Here is a 16375-nt window from a genome sequence, read left to right on the forward strand (position 1 = left end):
ACAAAATGGGCCACAAAATGGAAAGCGACATCATATTCTTACATATGCTTGGTTCAGTTACTTTGTTCTAAAACCTATTTATTTTTGGAATTGCTATATTTCTTATTTGGATCACAATCCAGCATTTTTCTTATTAGACCATGTCTAACAGCACTGGATCATGGTCTTGATATTTTTACATCGAAGAATGTGTTGCCCCAGCCACATATCTACAGACTTGAGTCAAAATGGAAATGTCTTTTGTTTTAGCATGCAAACTGATCTTGACCTCAACTGAAGTCTGCAGAGTCCTTCAATACGTTCCATTAGTATCCAGATTAGTCACAGCCCCAACGTATCATCACTGAGATAAATCATATACCAAAGAAAGTTGTCAGCAGATCTGTTAGTACTTTGCAACAATACTCTGAAAGACAGTGTTGAAGAAGAGCACTTGCCTATTCAGCATTGTTAAAACTGACAGTCAAGGAAATTAGGCATATCAGTCTACTCCTAAATCCTGCAAAGCCTTAAGACCATGCACAACAGAACGGTTCTGCTGCAAATCCAGGGGCAGGATGCCAAATTTTGTACCACATTTCACTTCTGTGGCTTGACCTGCAGGAGGTGAGCATTACCAGCAGGGGGTAACGCTTATCTCCATGCCAAAGAAAAAAAGAAAAAGCCATCTGCTCATTTTGACTGATCAAGCCACTGTTAATGGCACAGGAGCAGACCAGGCTGGTTTGTGGGTGGGTGGGTGGCGGGAGGGGGGTGGTGGATCAGTTGACAATATTATTCCAGGGGAACCCCTCAGAGCACCAACTGTTCTGCACAGGTGTTAAGTTGTTGCAAGACTGGTCTTATCCTTCCTTCCACTTCAACTAGCAACACATTTTTTAAAGACAGCATGGAAACTTCAGCTCTACAATGCATTGCTCTAGGAGCCTTATGTCAGATGTCCAACAAAGACTAAATCTGAGAGTTTAATAAGGTGAGTGAAAATGGGTGGGAAAGCACATTCAAAGCATTCCAGCCAGGCCAAGCAAAAAAAAATTAAAAAAGAAAAAGAAAAAAAAAAGGGAAAAAAGACAGTGTCTTGATAAACTCACACACTTACATACACACGCTGTGAGGGTGAGGCACAAACAGCATCTGTGGTTTTATTTAGTTTGATTTGGGTGAAAACGAGAAAGAAGAGCCCAACTACCTCTGAACACTGGGCCAGGCTCAAAATCAAACACTATCTCACTGGGGACAGAATGGAGGAGGGGACTGGGAGTCCGGGATTGGTATTTCCGAAGGCAGCGCATCAGCTGGTTCATAGGGGCTGTTAGAGAGAAAGAGACGGGCAGGCAGAGACAGGAAGACAGACACACAGAAGAAATGAAAGTCATGGGACATAACTAAGGCGCTTTGACTCCTAGGCACAGACCATTTCTGACTTTGTAGGGGAGAACCACCCCAGTTATTACTTTTTAAAAAAAGAAACAGCATACTTTCAAAAGGTAATTGATTGCCACGTATTCTCAGATGCCCAGCAGAGAGCTTATTGACCAGAGTTTTAAACTGACACAATAGTACACAACATTTAAATGTTGGACAGGATGGGCAAAACTGTTCAAAAGCCACAGCTCCTGACACACAAGGGAGTCAAAATGGGCAATGTATCCACTGGTGGGTGCATGGTTTGGGGACACACCTTCAGTCTCAAATTTGCAAAGTAGTAGCCAGCTCGTCAAATGTAACCGGAGGTGGGAGTGGAATCCAAAGACTGTTTGCAATAAGCTTAGTGTTTTGATTAATAAAGTGAAGGTTGCAAATGCAGTACAGAAAATTACCACCAAAAAGGGAAGGGGGAAAAAAAAAAGGAAGCCATGGAAAGCAAAGGGGCCAACTGAATAAGGAGGGCACATGCTTTCCTGCATTACATGGCAAAGCCCGACTGCATACTCAACTGATAAAGAGCCAAGTCAAAGCTTTGAAGAAACCTGGCAGCCAGTCACGATTTGGAGCTCTACCCTGAACAGATTTTGCAGCAGTAACAGCAGCAGCCATGGGTATATATGTCAACATGGTGGGAAAGGTATATACATACATAGTGCCGGCTTTCACAATCAGTGTAGATCTCTGCTAATGGCTGGACTTACTCATGAGAGGTCAATTCAGGGTTGCTTTACATTTTTACAACATGGGAGCATCCCATTTTAGACACATCTATGTCTAAAATGTCAAATAAGGACTAGCAAACATGTTAACCAATTTAAAAAAACCAACCACCTGCAATCTTACACTTTCTTAACTAGGGAGGAAGTTCCATTGAATTCAATGGGATTTTGTCATGAGTAATGTTGCACTGGATTGCCCTGATAGTCAAGTAATCCTATCAATCAGTTTGGTACTCAAAATCGACATATATTTGCATATAGGAAAATGTTCCTACGTTTTTGTTTTTAGATGACACACATAAGGACCGTGGAAGGCACTGCCTTAAAGAAGATTTCCCCCCTTCTTTCACAAGAGGGAATGGTGGCCTTTGCAATTTGTGTTGGTATAAAAAAAATTCAATCTGCTGCTCCATTCACTGGGGGTACTTTTTAGTTGAACAAAATGTTCACAGCCCTAGAAAAGACGTCCCCTCTAGATAATTATGGGCATGCCATGGACCCATGGAGGGGGCCTGGAGGTTCCCATTTCTCTCTCAGCAGTAGCCTGAATTAAGCCTCCATGTGTCCTATTTTTTTAACACCAGGAACTCCCACGTTGTAAAAAATAACAAAAACCAAGTATGTAAACATTTTTATTTACTGAAACCGTGCATACCAATGTTTAGACATGCTAGTGCAGTGGTAGGAAATCTTGTCCCTCTAGATGTTGAACCACAACTCCCATCATCCCCAGGAACAATTCACTGAGGCTGAGGAGGATCGAAGTTGTAGTTCAACAACAGCTGGAGAGCTTCTCAAATCCATAACTGATATATCTTGTTTTGTTCTCAGAGGCATCTGGTGGGCCACTGCGTGCAAGAGGATGCTGGACTAGACAGGCCTTGGGCCTGATCCAGCAGGGCTGTTCTAACATTCTTGGAACTGTAAAACCAAAAATTAAGAAGTATAAAAAACAGGGAGGGATGGACTTTACTGTAGTAGTCTACCCCCAAATGATACTGGCTGTTACCCCTCCCCTCACCCCAAAGAGTCTTGCTGCGGAAGGTTTGGGCTTCTGAGGACAAAAGGAAGGTCAAAGAGAACAAAGGAAAGGCCTGTTGCTTCAGACCGTTCTCTTTTGTTCTCTCTTTAAAAGCCACTGGCTACCACTTTGCATATTGTTCTCCCCTCCCCTTTTCTCACCGTGAAATGCGAACCACTGAAACTTATTCCTCAGACAATTGCTATTTGCTCCGTTTACATTTCTCTCTGTGTCTGTATTTTGCAAAAAGGAGGCAGTACAAAGGGGAGGGGGGCAAAGCAATGAATGTCGGATGCAAGAGAACAAAGTCACTTACCTCCCTCTCCTCGCAACCCTTGATCTCTAATCAAGTCCTACAAACCAAAAACAAAACTACATGGGCCTTATTCATATATCACTTGTCACTACTAAGACAGGGGATATAAACACAGGTATAATCTCATTTTAGTGAGGAATGCACCCTGACAGTCATTGCATAGATACAGAGTACTTTCCTGCCAGCCCCACAATTGGACAGCTGCTTCGGGCACCCCTAGAGTGGCTTGAACTCTGTTGGGGTCTGGCAAGCTAATTATATTAGCAAGCAGGGCCAAGGAGCAGCTCCAAGAATGATGCCAGGATCATGTTCTGCTCTCACAGATAATATGCAAGAAGGAAAATGAAGACTAGTGATTGGAGGTACAGGGAAAATAATGATAATTAGCAGGGTTAAATAGGCGAGGTGTTAGCTTATGGAGCAACTTCCATTAATAGACAAGTAGCAAGCTTCTGAGTAACACAAAACTATCAAGCAAAATATAATTCACCACCGTTAGTGAACTCTGCTTTTGGGCAGCTGTGGGAATTAGCAATCTGAGGAGGTCAACCGAATGCTAGTCCTTGAACTCTCACTTAAAAATGAAAGCCCAGATACATTGAAAACAATAATTTATTTTTAGCTTCTGAGAACTAACTGTACACAAGGCCTCTCATTAGCCACTTCAGACTTTGCACTGGAAAAACAATTAAAGGAAACCTGTTCAGGTCATATATTTGTTTATGCCATTGGCATATGTAAAGCAGATGCAGCTATTTGAACATATTTGCCTGACCCACTTAGTAAACTTGCAGACATTATGCTATAAATCAAGCCAGATATTTCAATCATTACATTATCACTGCTTATTTGTTCCTTCTCCATTCTAAAGCGCATAATAAAATTTTATTTCATTTCATTTTACATTACAAAAACCTATGCACTTGCTTAGCCATGGCCACCACTGGCCAGCCTAGACAACCCGGTGGTATCACTTAAAGAGAATGCTGAACTTGTCCTTAACAAGTAAATTATTAATGCTGCACATGATTCTCCTTCCATCAGGGACAGGCAATCAATGGGTTTATACGGAACCAGAGTTTCTGAGACTAAGGTTTATTTAAGAAACCTGGATTGGTACCACAGACAATAATCAAATCTTGGTTTGTTTTTCCATAACATGGTTTGTTTGGGTCCCTTCCCTTCTCCTTATCGCCCATGAGTCAAGGCTAGCCTCTCTCTATCTAAGAGCTCAGTGATGGTGGAACTACTGAAACAAACCAAGACTAAACCGTGATTGAGGGTCCAGACATCATGTGAGAACATAGGACAAACAAAGCACAGCAAACTATGGTTCCACGAGATGTCTGAACCCACCCAATGAGTGGTCCAGAAATCATGTCTGCTCAGTATTACACTCACACCCCGATTTCCCTCCAAGGAGCTCAGATCCACTACTTATGGTTCCCAAGACAGTCTCCCACCCTGGCAGTTTACAGAGACACAAGTCTGCTCAGCTCCAGCAGCAGAACTGAGTTTCCAGACCATTCTCTGGACTATCTAAGTCCTTCTCCAGTCCTTTCGACTCACCCAGCCTTCTGCCCTTGGAAGATGGCAACTCAGGAAAACCAAGTGGGCTCAGTTGCACAAGTTCTACATAACATTCATTGCCTGCCCCTGCCTTAAGAGGCATGGGAAAGGGAAGAAGACACATTCTGGTTACAAAGACTAACCATGCTTTAGCTGGAACTTACATCAATGTTGACAGGCTCTATTGTATTGATGTGCACGTTGGGAGCAGACGAGGAGCGATCTCGTTGACCAAACTGATTCCGATGGTCTTCGTCTGCTGCTCGGAAAGACTGGGGTATTGGAATGGATTTTGAAGGAGAAGGACTAGGGAGAATTGGAGGGCTGAGAAAATCAAGGCATAGAAGAAGGAGAGGGTTAAAGTTTGCAATGGGCCTCCAGTTATTTTACAGAAGAGATAACCTTTTCATCCAAATTGACTTTTATGTTTTCAGATAATTTGATGAGGCTCAAGATGGCATCCATGTCTTGCTTCTTAAAGATGACACACGGCACACATAAAGGCAGGATTACCATGTAGTAACCCAACTACACAGTAAGCACTGGTCTGAAGAGAGCATTTCAACACAGCATCACTGGAATTACTGTTCTCTCAATGTCAACATTATGTTTTTCACTTGAATGAGGTCAAGGTTGCAATGACCAAGTGCTTTCCACACTATTAATCATAACGGGAGGTAACAGGGACATGCATGAAACATTTTCTGGCAGGCAGCAGGGAAGAGAACCAGGGGTCATCCCATGAAATTGATTGCCAGGAAATCTAGGACCAGCAAACGGAAGTACTTTTTCACACAACACATCATCAACTTGTGGAATTCTCTGCCACGAGATGTGGTGACAGCCAACAACCTGGATGGCTTTAAGAGGGGTTTGGATAACTTCATGGAGGAGAGATCTATTGACGGCTACTAGTCGGAGGGCTGTAGGCCACCTCCAGCCTCGGGGTACCAGTTGCGGGGGAGTAACAGCAGGAGAGAGGGCATGCCCCCTGGTGGGCCACTGTGCGAAACGGGATGCTGGACTAGATGGGCCTTGGGCCTGATCCAGCAGGACTGTTCTTATGTTCTTATGAGAGTGGCAGCTTTAAGGAGCAGACACACAGGTCTTACCTGCCCCTCTGCAGCCCCATCACCATTCCGGTTGCGGCACTGTCCTGCTCAAAAGACCGTGCGTGGCTGCTTTCCTGTTCCTAGCAGCCTGCGGGTGGTGTTGGCATGCATCTAGCATCCACGCATGCGTGGGCAGCATCTGAATGGTCAGTATGGTGTTGCTTCACCATGCAAATGACACCCACACGTGCACGCAGGCTACTGGGAACGGGAAAGCAGCCAGGCGCAGCCTTTTTGAGCAGCGTTGTGACCACGGCGGTGGCGGAGCAGGTAGGGACCAGTAGTCCCTCTAATTTTTTTCATCTCTGTGCAGCATGAGTTTTGTTCTGGGAGGCAGTATTAAGGCAGTCTGTGTACATCTGCATTTAGAGTGGGGCCTTCCCAATTCAACCTGAGTGGGGTCTAAAATTAACTGAGTGGACATCAAAAAAACTTGTTAGCACACACACGTGCGCACACCTTAGAGGGAACACTGGTAAGGACCTGCATACCTGCTCCTTAAAGCTACCACACACACCCCACTGAAATGTTAAGGCTGCAGCAACCAGGATCGTTTTAGTGCCTCTCTAATGAAGTACCGAAATGTTTCGTACACATCCCAAGTAGGTAAGCAGAGTAAGTGGGCTAAGGAGAGCCTGTTGTGCTTCAAGATGAGAATGTTGACAGAACAATAACTGAATACAGCATGAGCCCATGTAGGTTACTATCCGGTTCACTGCAGTATCAAGTGGAACAGCTGATATGAAGGAGAACTGATCTTGTGGTAGCAAGCATGAATTGTCCCATTTACTAAGCAGGGTTTGTCCTGGTTTGCAGTTGAATGGGAGACTACATGTGTGAGCATTGTAAGATATTCCCCTTAGGGGATGGGGGTTGCTCTGGGAAGAGCACTTGCATGCTTGCATTCATTCATTTATTCATTCATTAGATTTCTATATCGCCCTTCCAAAAATGGCTCAGGGCGGTTTACACAGAGAAATATAAATAAATAAGATAGTCCCCTGTGCCCAAAGGGCTCACAATCTAAAAAGAAACATAAAACAGACAGCAGCAACAGTCACTGGAGGTACTGTGCTGGAGGTGGATAGGGCCAGTTACTCTCCCTCTGCTAAGCAGAGAATCACCACATTAAAAGATGCCTCTTTGCCAAGTTAGCAGGGGTTACATGCAGGGGTTGCATGCAGAAGGCTCCAAGTTCCCTCCCTAGCATCTCTAAGATCGGGCTGAGAGAGACTCCTGCCTGCAACCTTGGAGAAGCTGCTGCCAGTCTGTGTAGACAATTCTGAGCTAGATGGACCAATGGTCTGACTCAGTATAAGGCACTTCCTATGTTCCCATATAGAAAAATTGAACCCGAACACAAAGTCATGATTCACACACAATGATTCCCACACAGAAAACTGCATGTGCACCTGAAGCCTTGGTTGCTGTTACTTTCCCTCCACATACACTGCTAAAGCAAAAGGAAAGAGGCAGCACTCAGAACAGCAACAAAAGGAGACAGACTTCTAAGAGGTACAAATGATGGGTAGAGTTTATTGTAAACATGCATTTCCTCTCTTCTCAACACATTTTGGCAAACTGCCTTCCTTAAGGGCACAAAAGGAAAAATTATTCTACTGGTAAGGAATCCTCCTAACTGTGGTAATCACCACCCCATACCTGCTAATTTAGCAAAGAGGCACTTTTGAAGTGGTGCTCCTCTTATATTTAGCAGGAAAGAGTAACTGTCTCCATTTAGCCCAGCGTAGTATCTCTTCACCACCTAATGGCACAGAGAGGAAATGACTTGACTAGCAAGCCAGAGGTTGCTGATTCGAATCCCCGCTGGTATGTTTCCTGGGCTATAGGAAACACCTATATCAGGCAGCAGCGATATAAGAAGATGCTGAAAGGAAGGCATCATCTCATACTGTGTGGGAGATGGCAATGGTAAACCCCTCCTGTATTCTACCAAGAAAACCACATGGCTCTATGGTCGCCAGGAGTCAACATCAACTCGACGGCACACTTTACCTAGTGTCTCTTCAATGGCTGTTGCTGGTGTGTGTGTTTTATGTTCCTTTGGGGGCAATAAAATTTTCTTTTGTCTTTTACTATGTAAGACATTTTGTGAACTTCCTGTGGTGTTGGTGTTGGCTGAAAAGCTATATATCAATATCTTTAAGGAACTAGTGATAAACCTGGCACATCTACTGCCTCCAGCTCCAGGGGGATTTGGCAGGGGGATTCCAACCCAACGGAACATATTCTTTTTTTGCCCAAGGCAGGCAGTTTGCCCAAAATGCATTAAGCATAGAGCACATACATATTTGCAATACATTCTACACATCATTTGTTTTCTGTAGTAGCTACGGCTCCACTGAAGGCATTTTTCTGGCTTTATGTTTTATTGGCAGTTGGAACTGTTATAGTATATGGGACAATCTCCCATTGCATCGGATTCTCACCCAACACACATATAATTTCTTTATATCACAGCTTTGGCCTCTGGTCTGGAGATCTTAAAATATTCATTCTTTCTGTACAGCAGGCTTGTAAGGAGCTATGTGCCCGCCCACCCATGGAAAGACTTGCCTCCAGCAAGCAGGTAAATAGGTTTTTGTCAATAGGTTGTGAATGCATTTTCTTTCTACAGGTTGAAGGGTAAGACACAAAAGTGAACAGTTTGCAAGTGAGTTAGCCAGTTAGCCACTAAAGCTAACAATTAGTGAGGTTCATACTACACATTAGGATAATGTGTGTGAGAAGCATGCTTAAGACAGGAAATGTCTCCTCTAACAAAGAAGTGCAGTTTTCCCTGTGGAAGATCACGCCACAAGAGCTACTCACTTCAATAGCACCACCATTTTGATGCCTCTTCGACAGCAAAACAGCACAGGGGGAAGGGTTGAAACCTCCCACCCTCCTCCCACCCCCAGCACAATTCTGGATCTCTCCTTACAGTTCCTTTTTATCCCAGAGAAGATGTTTCTCAATACAGCTATCCCAAAGTGTGGTTTGGCCCTTGAAAGAACTCAATTTACTTGGAAAGATGTTCTACTGAAATCAAGAGGGATTCCTTTCAAGCTAGGGATGTGCAGGAACAGATTCAGCACTCCCTTTCGGGAGCACCAAACCTGTTCGAGCACTGGCGTTTGAGCCAGCTAGACAGGCGGCCAGGGTGGGGTGGAGTGGAGTGGCTTTTTAAAACAGGTAAGGTGCTCCTTACCTTTTCACTCCTCCCTACCACTCTCCCCTCACGCCGGTACTCCATTTTGAAAAAGACGCACAGGGCTGCAGCATTTCTTCCTGCAGCCCCAATGAGCATTGCCATGCACATGTCCAGGGAGCACGCACACTGGCCATTTGTGGGGTAATGGCCAGCACACATGAGCCCTGGCCGTGTGCATGCCAACGTCGATGAGGGCTGCAGCCTCACGTGTCTCTTTCAAAATGGAGCACTGGAGGAGACAAAGCCGCGGGGAGGGGGCAAACAGGTAAGTAGCGCCTTACCTACTCGCTTAAAGGCATCCCCCCCACGTGCCACCCTGGGGACGGGGGGTACAAGAACTGTTCATGCACATCCCTATTTCAAGCAAATGCCTGTAGGATCAGAGGTTCTTCTCAAAGTGGAAAAGCTTTCCTCTTGAGACTTCAAGAAGTTTTATACTATCTTATGCAGAAAACCAACTACTGCAGTTCAACAGAAGGTTGGATTATTTTTACCTTTGCATTGTATTCTTCTGGGCCAACAAACAGAAAGCACACATACATTCGTATGTGCTTGTTTTTACTACTGGACAGGCATGTCAGTTGATCCAATAGTCTTGGCGCCTGTACTCAAGCACAGGAAATCAACAGGCATCTCTTGGCTTGGTTCCCATTAGGTCGGTTTCACAGCAAAATGCTAATGAGGAATGCTTCTGTGGCATGGCAGGGGGAGAGTAACTGGCCCTATCCACCCCCAGCACAGTATCTCCAGTGACTGTTGCTGGTGTCTATCTCATGTTTCTTTTTAGATTGTGAGCCCTTTGGGGACAGGGATCCATCTTATTTATTTATTATTTCTCTGTGTAAACCACCCTGAGCCATTTTTGGAAGGGCGGTATAGAAACTGAATAAAAAATAGATAGACAGACAGACAGACAGACAGATAGATAGTTTAAAAAAATGATGATGATGATGATGATGATGATGACGACAGGCTGATGGTGATTTTCATAGGGGCCACAGAAATCACCATCAGCCAATTACAAAAAACAGCTTTACTGGGAACAGCCTATATTCTGTGACAATATCTATAATAATAACAGCAACAATATTGATAATAAAATTCAGCCATCTCAGGTCCTTGGGAAGGACCTGTCCACAGATCACAGGTGCCCTCTCACCTGTCCCAGCCCGTATTAGGTATTTTTCTTAGAACCGGTTCTGCACACCCCTAGTGTCTTCGAGTAAAAAAGGTCATTTTCAAAGGAAACCCAAAAGCTAAACAAATTCAATTTGCTATTATTCTTCTCTTCTCCCCCCCACCCCAACTTTGAGAACAATTCGAATCTGGCAAAATAGTTATAGATTATAATGTATTGGTACTCAGAGATTTGTTACAAGAGTTGACTTTTTGGACTCTCTGGGCAGCCTCCCTGCCACCAGTGCTTGGCACTGAGGACCTGCATTTTGAGGTCCAGGGGAGATGCTTGTATGTGCTGGCAACAGAGATGGGAAAAGTCACTTGTGCAAGGACTTGGCCACAGGCCTAGCACCTTTCAAGCACAATCAGTCTCATGCTGTGCAGCCCCCAACACCCCAAAATTGACTTTCCATATCAGTTTTGAGCCCTTCTGAGCCTAATAGATCAGAATCCCCACAGCCTGTCTCTTATCTATAGTAATAAGACATTCAAGTGCATTCCTTCCTGCATTCCTCAGAGAGCCATCAATCTAGATCTGCCAGGATTGTTCAGGTCCTAGCATAAACAAAGGACCCATCTTAGCAGATGGCCCATTCTCATTGACTGGTAAGCCTGCATGGACCCAGGGCTGGTATAGTTACACATCCCTTACCAGTAGTTCTCACCTTTTGTCTTGCTACCAGGTGGGCAGGAATTCCCTGCATTTTTCCAGACACATGGTTTCTGCCCAATAAAAGGGGGGCTTCACTTGCTCCTTGTTCTCTTGCTTCCCAGACCTGACCCCAGGTTCGTTATTTCATGCCTCCCGTTCATCTGACAGGTACGTCATTGGCCTGTCCTTCCCATGTCTCTGGGAGTCTTCCATTTTTCTTCCCCAGGACCTTCTTCCTATCCCTTGTGTGATTTACTGTGTATGGATGTATAGGATCATTCTATTGGCATAGCTTAGAAAGGTTTAGGTTTTTTCCTTTTGACTATCTTTTACTATTGGAGGGCGGGCAGGTTCCCCGAGTAACATCCTTCTGGCGATTGCTGCAGACTGCGACTTTAAAACGCAAGAGCCCTTTCCCTGGTTGGTAAAATCCCATGTTCCATCCCATTGGTGGTGCCCACTTGGGTTGCCAGGAGCCGCCTTTATTTATTTATTTTTACACTTATAGCCCGTTCTTCCTCCGAGGAGCTCAGAGCGATGTACATGGTTATTTTTTTTAACAACCACCCTGTGAGGTAGGTTAGTTTGAGAGATACATGACTAGCTCAGAGTCACCCAATGAGTTTCATGGTTGTATGGGGATTTGAACTCTGGTCCTCCCGGTCCTAGTCCAACACTCTAACCATTACGCTATGCTGGCTCTTCTTAGTCCCAGGTACTCTGCCCCATAATTTCCCACTGTGGCTAAATTGCATCTGCCGCAACATCGGGCCTAGTCAGGCCCACTCAGCCTAAGGCTTACTCCCCACTCTTTCCTGATGAAAGCCACTTGGATACTCTGAATAGCCTGGACCCCTTGGAAGTCTGGAGGGTTGAGTGGTGAGGGGAAGGTCTGGGAAGTAAAGTGCATCTTTTGCCAGAAATATCAGAAGCCCACAAAAGCAGAGGCCCCTAATGTGATGGGTTTGAACAAACTCATGAGAGCACTTCATAATGAGGCTCTCCTCTTCTATGTATTCACCCTCTCATGAGAAGAATGATCCCCAGCCAGCAAGCTGGATTGAGGCAGAGAGTACTGTTGGGTTTTCCATGGCTTCTCAGCCTGGCTGCCTAAGGGCATCCCTGTTCATAGTGAACCATCTAACCATCCCAAATCCAGAATCCTTTGCCCACCTTCATCTATATATTCCTGCCTAAGAGGCCAAGTACAGGCCTTTTCCATAGAGTTCAAGGTAGCTGGTTCTCCCTGACCTTTCCTTGGTCCGTTACCTGAAGCCTCTCGGTTAACGCAAATCCCAGCACCTGCCTGGTTCCTCCGTTTCAATTTAAGTTGCCATTAGAGAATCTACACATAGTCGACTAACATAAAACTCTTATTTCCTATGCAAGAATCCACACTAGATGAATAGCAATAATAGTTTTTATTAGCAAAAAGTATAAATCTTTATAAAATTGATGTTCTGACACACAAGTTGACAAAAATGTACTATGTCATGTGGAAATGCCTCTCATGTCACGTGTTCTCTTTTAATTTTTTTTAATAAAGTTTTATTATTGGATTACTGCTGTGTCTTTCCTTGTCTCGGGAATAAAACAGTCAGCTTTATAACAACCCTTCCAATCCCAGAGGGGCAGGGTAGCACCGCAAAAATCCCCCTCGTAAAGATTAGAATTGGGTGTGAGGAGAGACACCCAGGAAACAAAAGGCTCACTTCTTGTGAGTACAGTTACTGTTTGTGCCCTCAAAAACCCACACGTTAAAAATACTGTGTGTGCCATGGTGTGTGCGTGTGCATCTATATGGGGGATTATGCTTAACTTGCAGCCGTGACAGGGTGAGGGGAGCCTCCAAAGGCCGCTAGGTCCAGGCTCCAAAATTTCCTAGGTGCACCTCTGCTTTCAAGCAATTTAATCTATATGTTCTTGAAAAGTTTGTTTGTTTGTCTGCAAGATGAAGAGCGTCTTCCTGGCACAAACGAGACACGCAAGACATACACACTCTTCTTCAAGGGGTCTTTGCTTCTCAGACTTTAACAAATGCTTCTCTGCTTTCTGGGCCAAATGTTACGGCCCAGTTTCTTCAGCTGTGTGGTGATGGTTGCAATTGTACTGGTGGATGTTCCATAGAAAAGAACTTTGGAAGGGGCTAGTTTTTAGATGGATGATTATTGCAGCTTGCTGAGAACAGTGGCCTGGACCTGAGATATCCCACCAGGTAGTGATTATTTAGACCTGCTACACAGTGGGAAGAAACTGGGTCACATCTGAACCCATCAACAAAGTACGTGGCAGGGGGAGGGAAGTATCTGGTGCAATCCTAACTAGAAGGAAGCAAATCAATCCTATGCATACTAAACAACCAATTTTGTTCAGCGTCTCAGAATTTTCAGCAGTCCTTTCTGACAAAGAAAAGGTTCAACACATCAGGGAGGAAACCATCCCTCTAATAAAACTTAGAAAACACACACTTTACTTTAGGGCAGGGGTGCATGGCATACGGTTCGCAGACCAGCTCCCCTCCGACACACAAACACATTCTGACTGGCCCGCTGCCTTTCTTGTCGTTGCTACCTGTTCCCTCCAATCTTGCCACCATCTGAGAAAAGCCCACCTGCAGCTCCCCATCCCACCCACCCGCCCGGCAGGAGCTTGTCAGCCAGGAACTAAGTGGGCCGATCCTGCAGCCACAGCGGCAAAGGTGCTCCTACTCACACCACTTGCAAAGAGCTCCCCCGCAGCTCCTCTTCCTGCCCACTCACTTGCCTGGCAGGACCTTACTCAGACGGGGAGCAAGCAGGAAAGGCCAAATGGCAGCTTCCTCCTTCCACCTGGGCTGCTTCAATGGAACTGGCTCCCAGTGAAGGACGTGCGGCCGTTTGGCCTTTTCTCCCTTCTGCCAGAGGCGGAGGAATGGCCTGCTTGCTCCTTGCCGGAGCAAGGTCCTGCCAGGAGTGCAATGAGGCAGCGGAGCAAGAGGTGGCAGGGGATGGGAGAGCCCAGCATACAGCCCAGGGCAATCCCACTGCCCAGGGAGGCTACAATTGGCCTGCTTGCTTCCTGGGAGGATGGTGGCTGAGGGGCAGCAGGGTCACCATTGCCAGGGAGGGGGGCAAACACAGGCCCACCCTTCCCTAGCTATTAAGAATGTAAGTTTTTTAAAAAATTAAATATATAAATTTATCGAAATTAATCTTAATTTTAATTGATTTTTTATTTTAAAAATCATGGTTGGTTTTGGCACACTGGGCCATTTGGATTGTGCACCCCTGGCTTAGGGCAACAGGGCCAAGAGTGTCAGAGGATGGCATCTCTGGGCTACTTTCATGCCCGTAGCCTTTGTGCAGGAATAGTGGAGCCAGTTTCTTGGACCCCAACCTAGGTAGAAGGAACCCGTGGAGGGCAGTTGGCAGAGGGCCCCTGAAACCAGACCTGTAGGCCAGATATGAAACACTGCACTAAGTATGACAGCTAAGTGAAAATCCCCTGAACTGCTGCTACACAACCTCCTTCCATTTCAATGAGATCTCCTTGCAAGAAAGGGAGATTTTATTTGCAGCAGCTGACCTTGATAGAACAAAATGACAGAGCAGGAGCAGTATCATGACCAAGTTAAAAAACAAAGAAACAGTTTAGGGAGGTCAAATATTCTGAACGCTTTATAGTAAAAGAATTCCAGGTTTTTTTCTTCCTGCAAAGTACTCTCTCTCTTTTTAAAAGGTCTCCTTCTTTACTGTTAATCTTTACTGTTAATAATTTCTTTAAAACCAATGTCAATTATATTGATTCAGAGAGATGTATGCATCCAACGTATCCCCCCACTTTGAGTTTCCCTTTCAGAAGGTACGTTTCATTGCGTAATCCCAAATCTGTGCTCTAATTCTGCATCACTTATGGAGATACACAAATGCTGCAGCACAAAATGCACTGTTTTCTGATGAACAAACTCGAATGAGGCCAGGCCTAGTTGCAGAGACAGATTCTGAACTGCTAAGACAAATAAAAAGAGACAGTGTCAAAACAGCAAGAATTAAAGGTCATACCCAAGAGAATCTGAGGGGGCCACTGAAGGGTAAGATCCCGATGCCGTGGTGCTGTCTCCTAAAGAGGCCTCTTCTTGTGATATTGGGTGGTGCTCAAAGAACTTGGAGACAAACAGCAAACTGTGAGGTAAGAACAAAAACAAATCCAATTCAGAGAAAACCCAGAAGTTTCACAACAATATTCAGACCAAAAACAATAAATCTCATCTGTCATGTAATTCACATCCAAGAGGAAAAGCTTTGGAAGACAATACTACAATAGTGCCACAGTTCACTGTCAGTAAAGCTCAGAATACTTATCAAAACAGATACTTTCTGTGTTGGCAAAAATGGCAGAGTCCTGGTTGCAAGAAGGTCCAACCGTCTTTCTCTTTTATGCACTACAACAAGACTATTGTTCTGGAGCCGTCACAAAAAATGGTGGCTCCATGTCAAGTTCTCCCTGATCTCCCCACAATGCTTAGGTGCATTGACCCATGTCATTATGGCTCACATGCTTCACAGTGCAATGGGGACAGGTACATAGCAACATGTGCTGCTGCAAGGCTTTCCATAAACAAAACTACAAATATTTATATGTCGCTTTTCAGCAGAAGTTCTCAAAGTGGTTTACAAAGGAAAACACACTAAAGATGGCTCCCTGTCCCCAAAGGGCACACATTCTAAAAAGAAACATAAGGTAGACATGAGCAACAGCCACTGGGGAGATGCTGTGCTGGGGGAAGATAGGAACAGTTGCTCTCTCCCTGCTAAAATAGGCCCCTTAATGGCTTGGGCCCAGGGTATTTAAGAGAGCACCTTCTTTGTCATGAACACTGCCGACTGTTACAATCTTCTGGAGAGGTCTGGTTACGGTTGCCACCGGCTTGTTTGGTGGTGAACCAGAACCGGGCTTTCTCTGTGGCTGCCCCAGGGCTTTGGAATATGCTCCCCTTTCAGGGGGACCCTCAGGACTCACCTGTTCTAGCAGGCTTTTGATTAGAATGTTAATAATTTGTTTCAGTAACTGTTTTATGCCATTGTTTTTATTGTGTTTCGTGGATTTTAATCTGTGATGACTTTTTAATATTGTTTTTTAATTTTGTTTTAAATTTTGTACATCGCCTAGAGATGTACATATCAGGC

At 44.8% G+C, this 16375-nt stretch overlaps 1 protein-coding gene across 3 annotated transcripts in view; it reads right to left on the reverse strand.

Annotated features, from left to right (window-relative positions):
• The window catches only part of BRAF (B-Raf proto-oncogene, serine/threonine kinase), a 73786-nt gene that overhangs the window by 16701 nt on the left and 40710 nt on the right, over nucleotides 1-16375 (reverse strand). For 2 of the 3 annotated variants that reach the window (XM_053254752.1, XM_053254750.1), the window contains exons 7-9: nucleotides 15251-15370; nucleotides 5218-5377; nucleotides 3485-3521 (exon numbers count right to left, since the gene is read on the reverse strand). In XM_053254752.1, coding sequence (XP_053110727.1) covers nucleotides 3485-3521; nucleotides 5218-5377; nucleotides 15251-15370 — 317 coding nt within the window. Of the gene's footprint in view, nucleotides 1-1189; nucleotides 1310-3484; nucleotides 3522-5217; nucleotides 5378-15250; nucleotides 15371-16375 lie in introns of all 3 variants that reach the window. The other variant, XM_053254751.1, reaches the window with a different exon arrangement.

Source organism: Hemicordylus capensis, chromosome 5 (assembly GCF_027244095.1).
Source record: "Hemicordylus capensis ecotype Gifberg chromosome 5, rHemCap1.1.pri, whole genome shotgun sequence".
Taxonomy (NCBI): Eukaryota; Metazoa; Chordata; class Lepidosauria; order Squamata; family Cordylidae; genus Hemicordylus; species Hemicordylus capensis.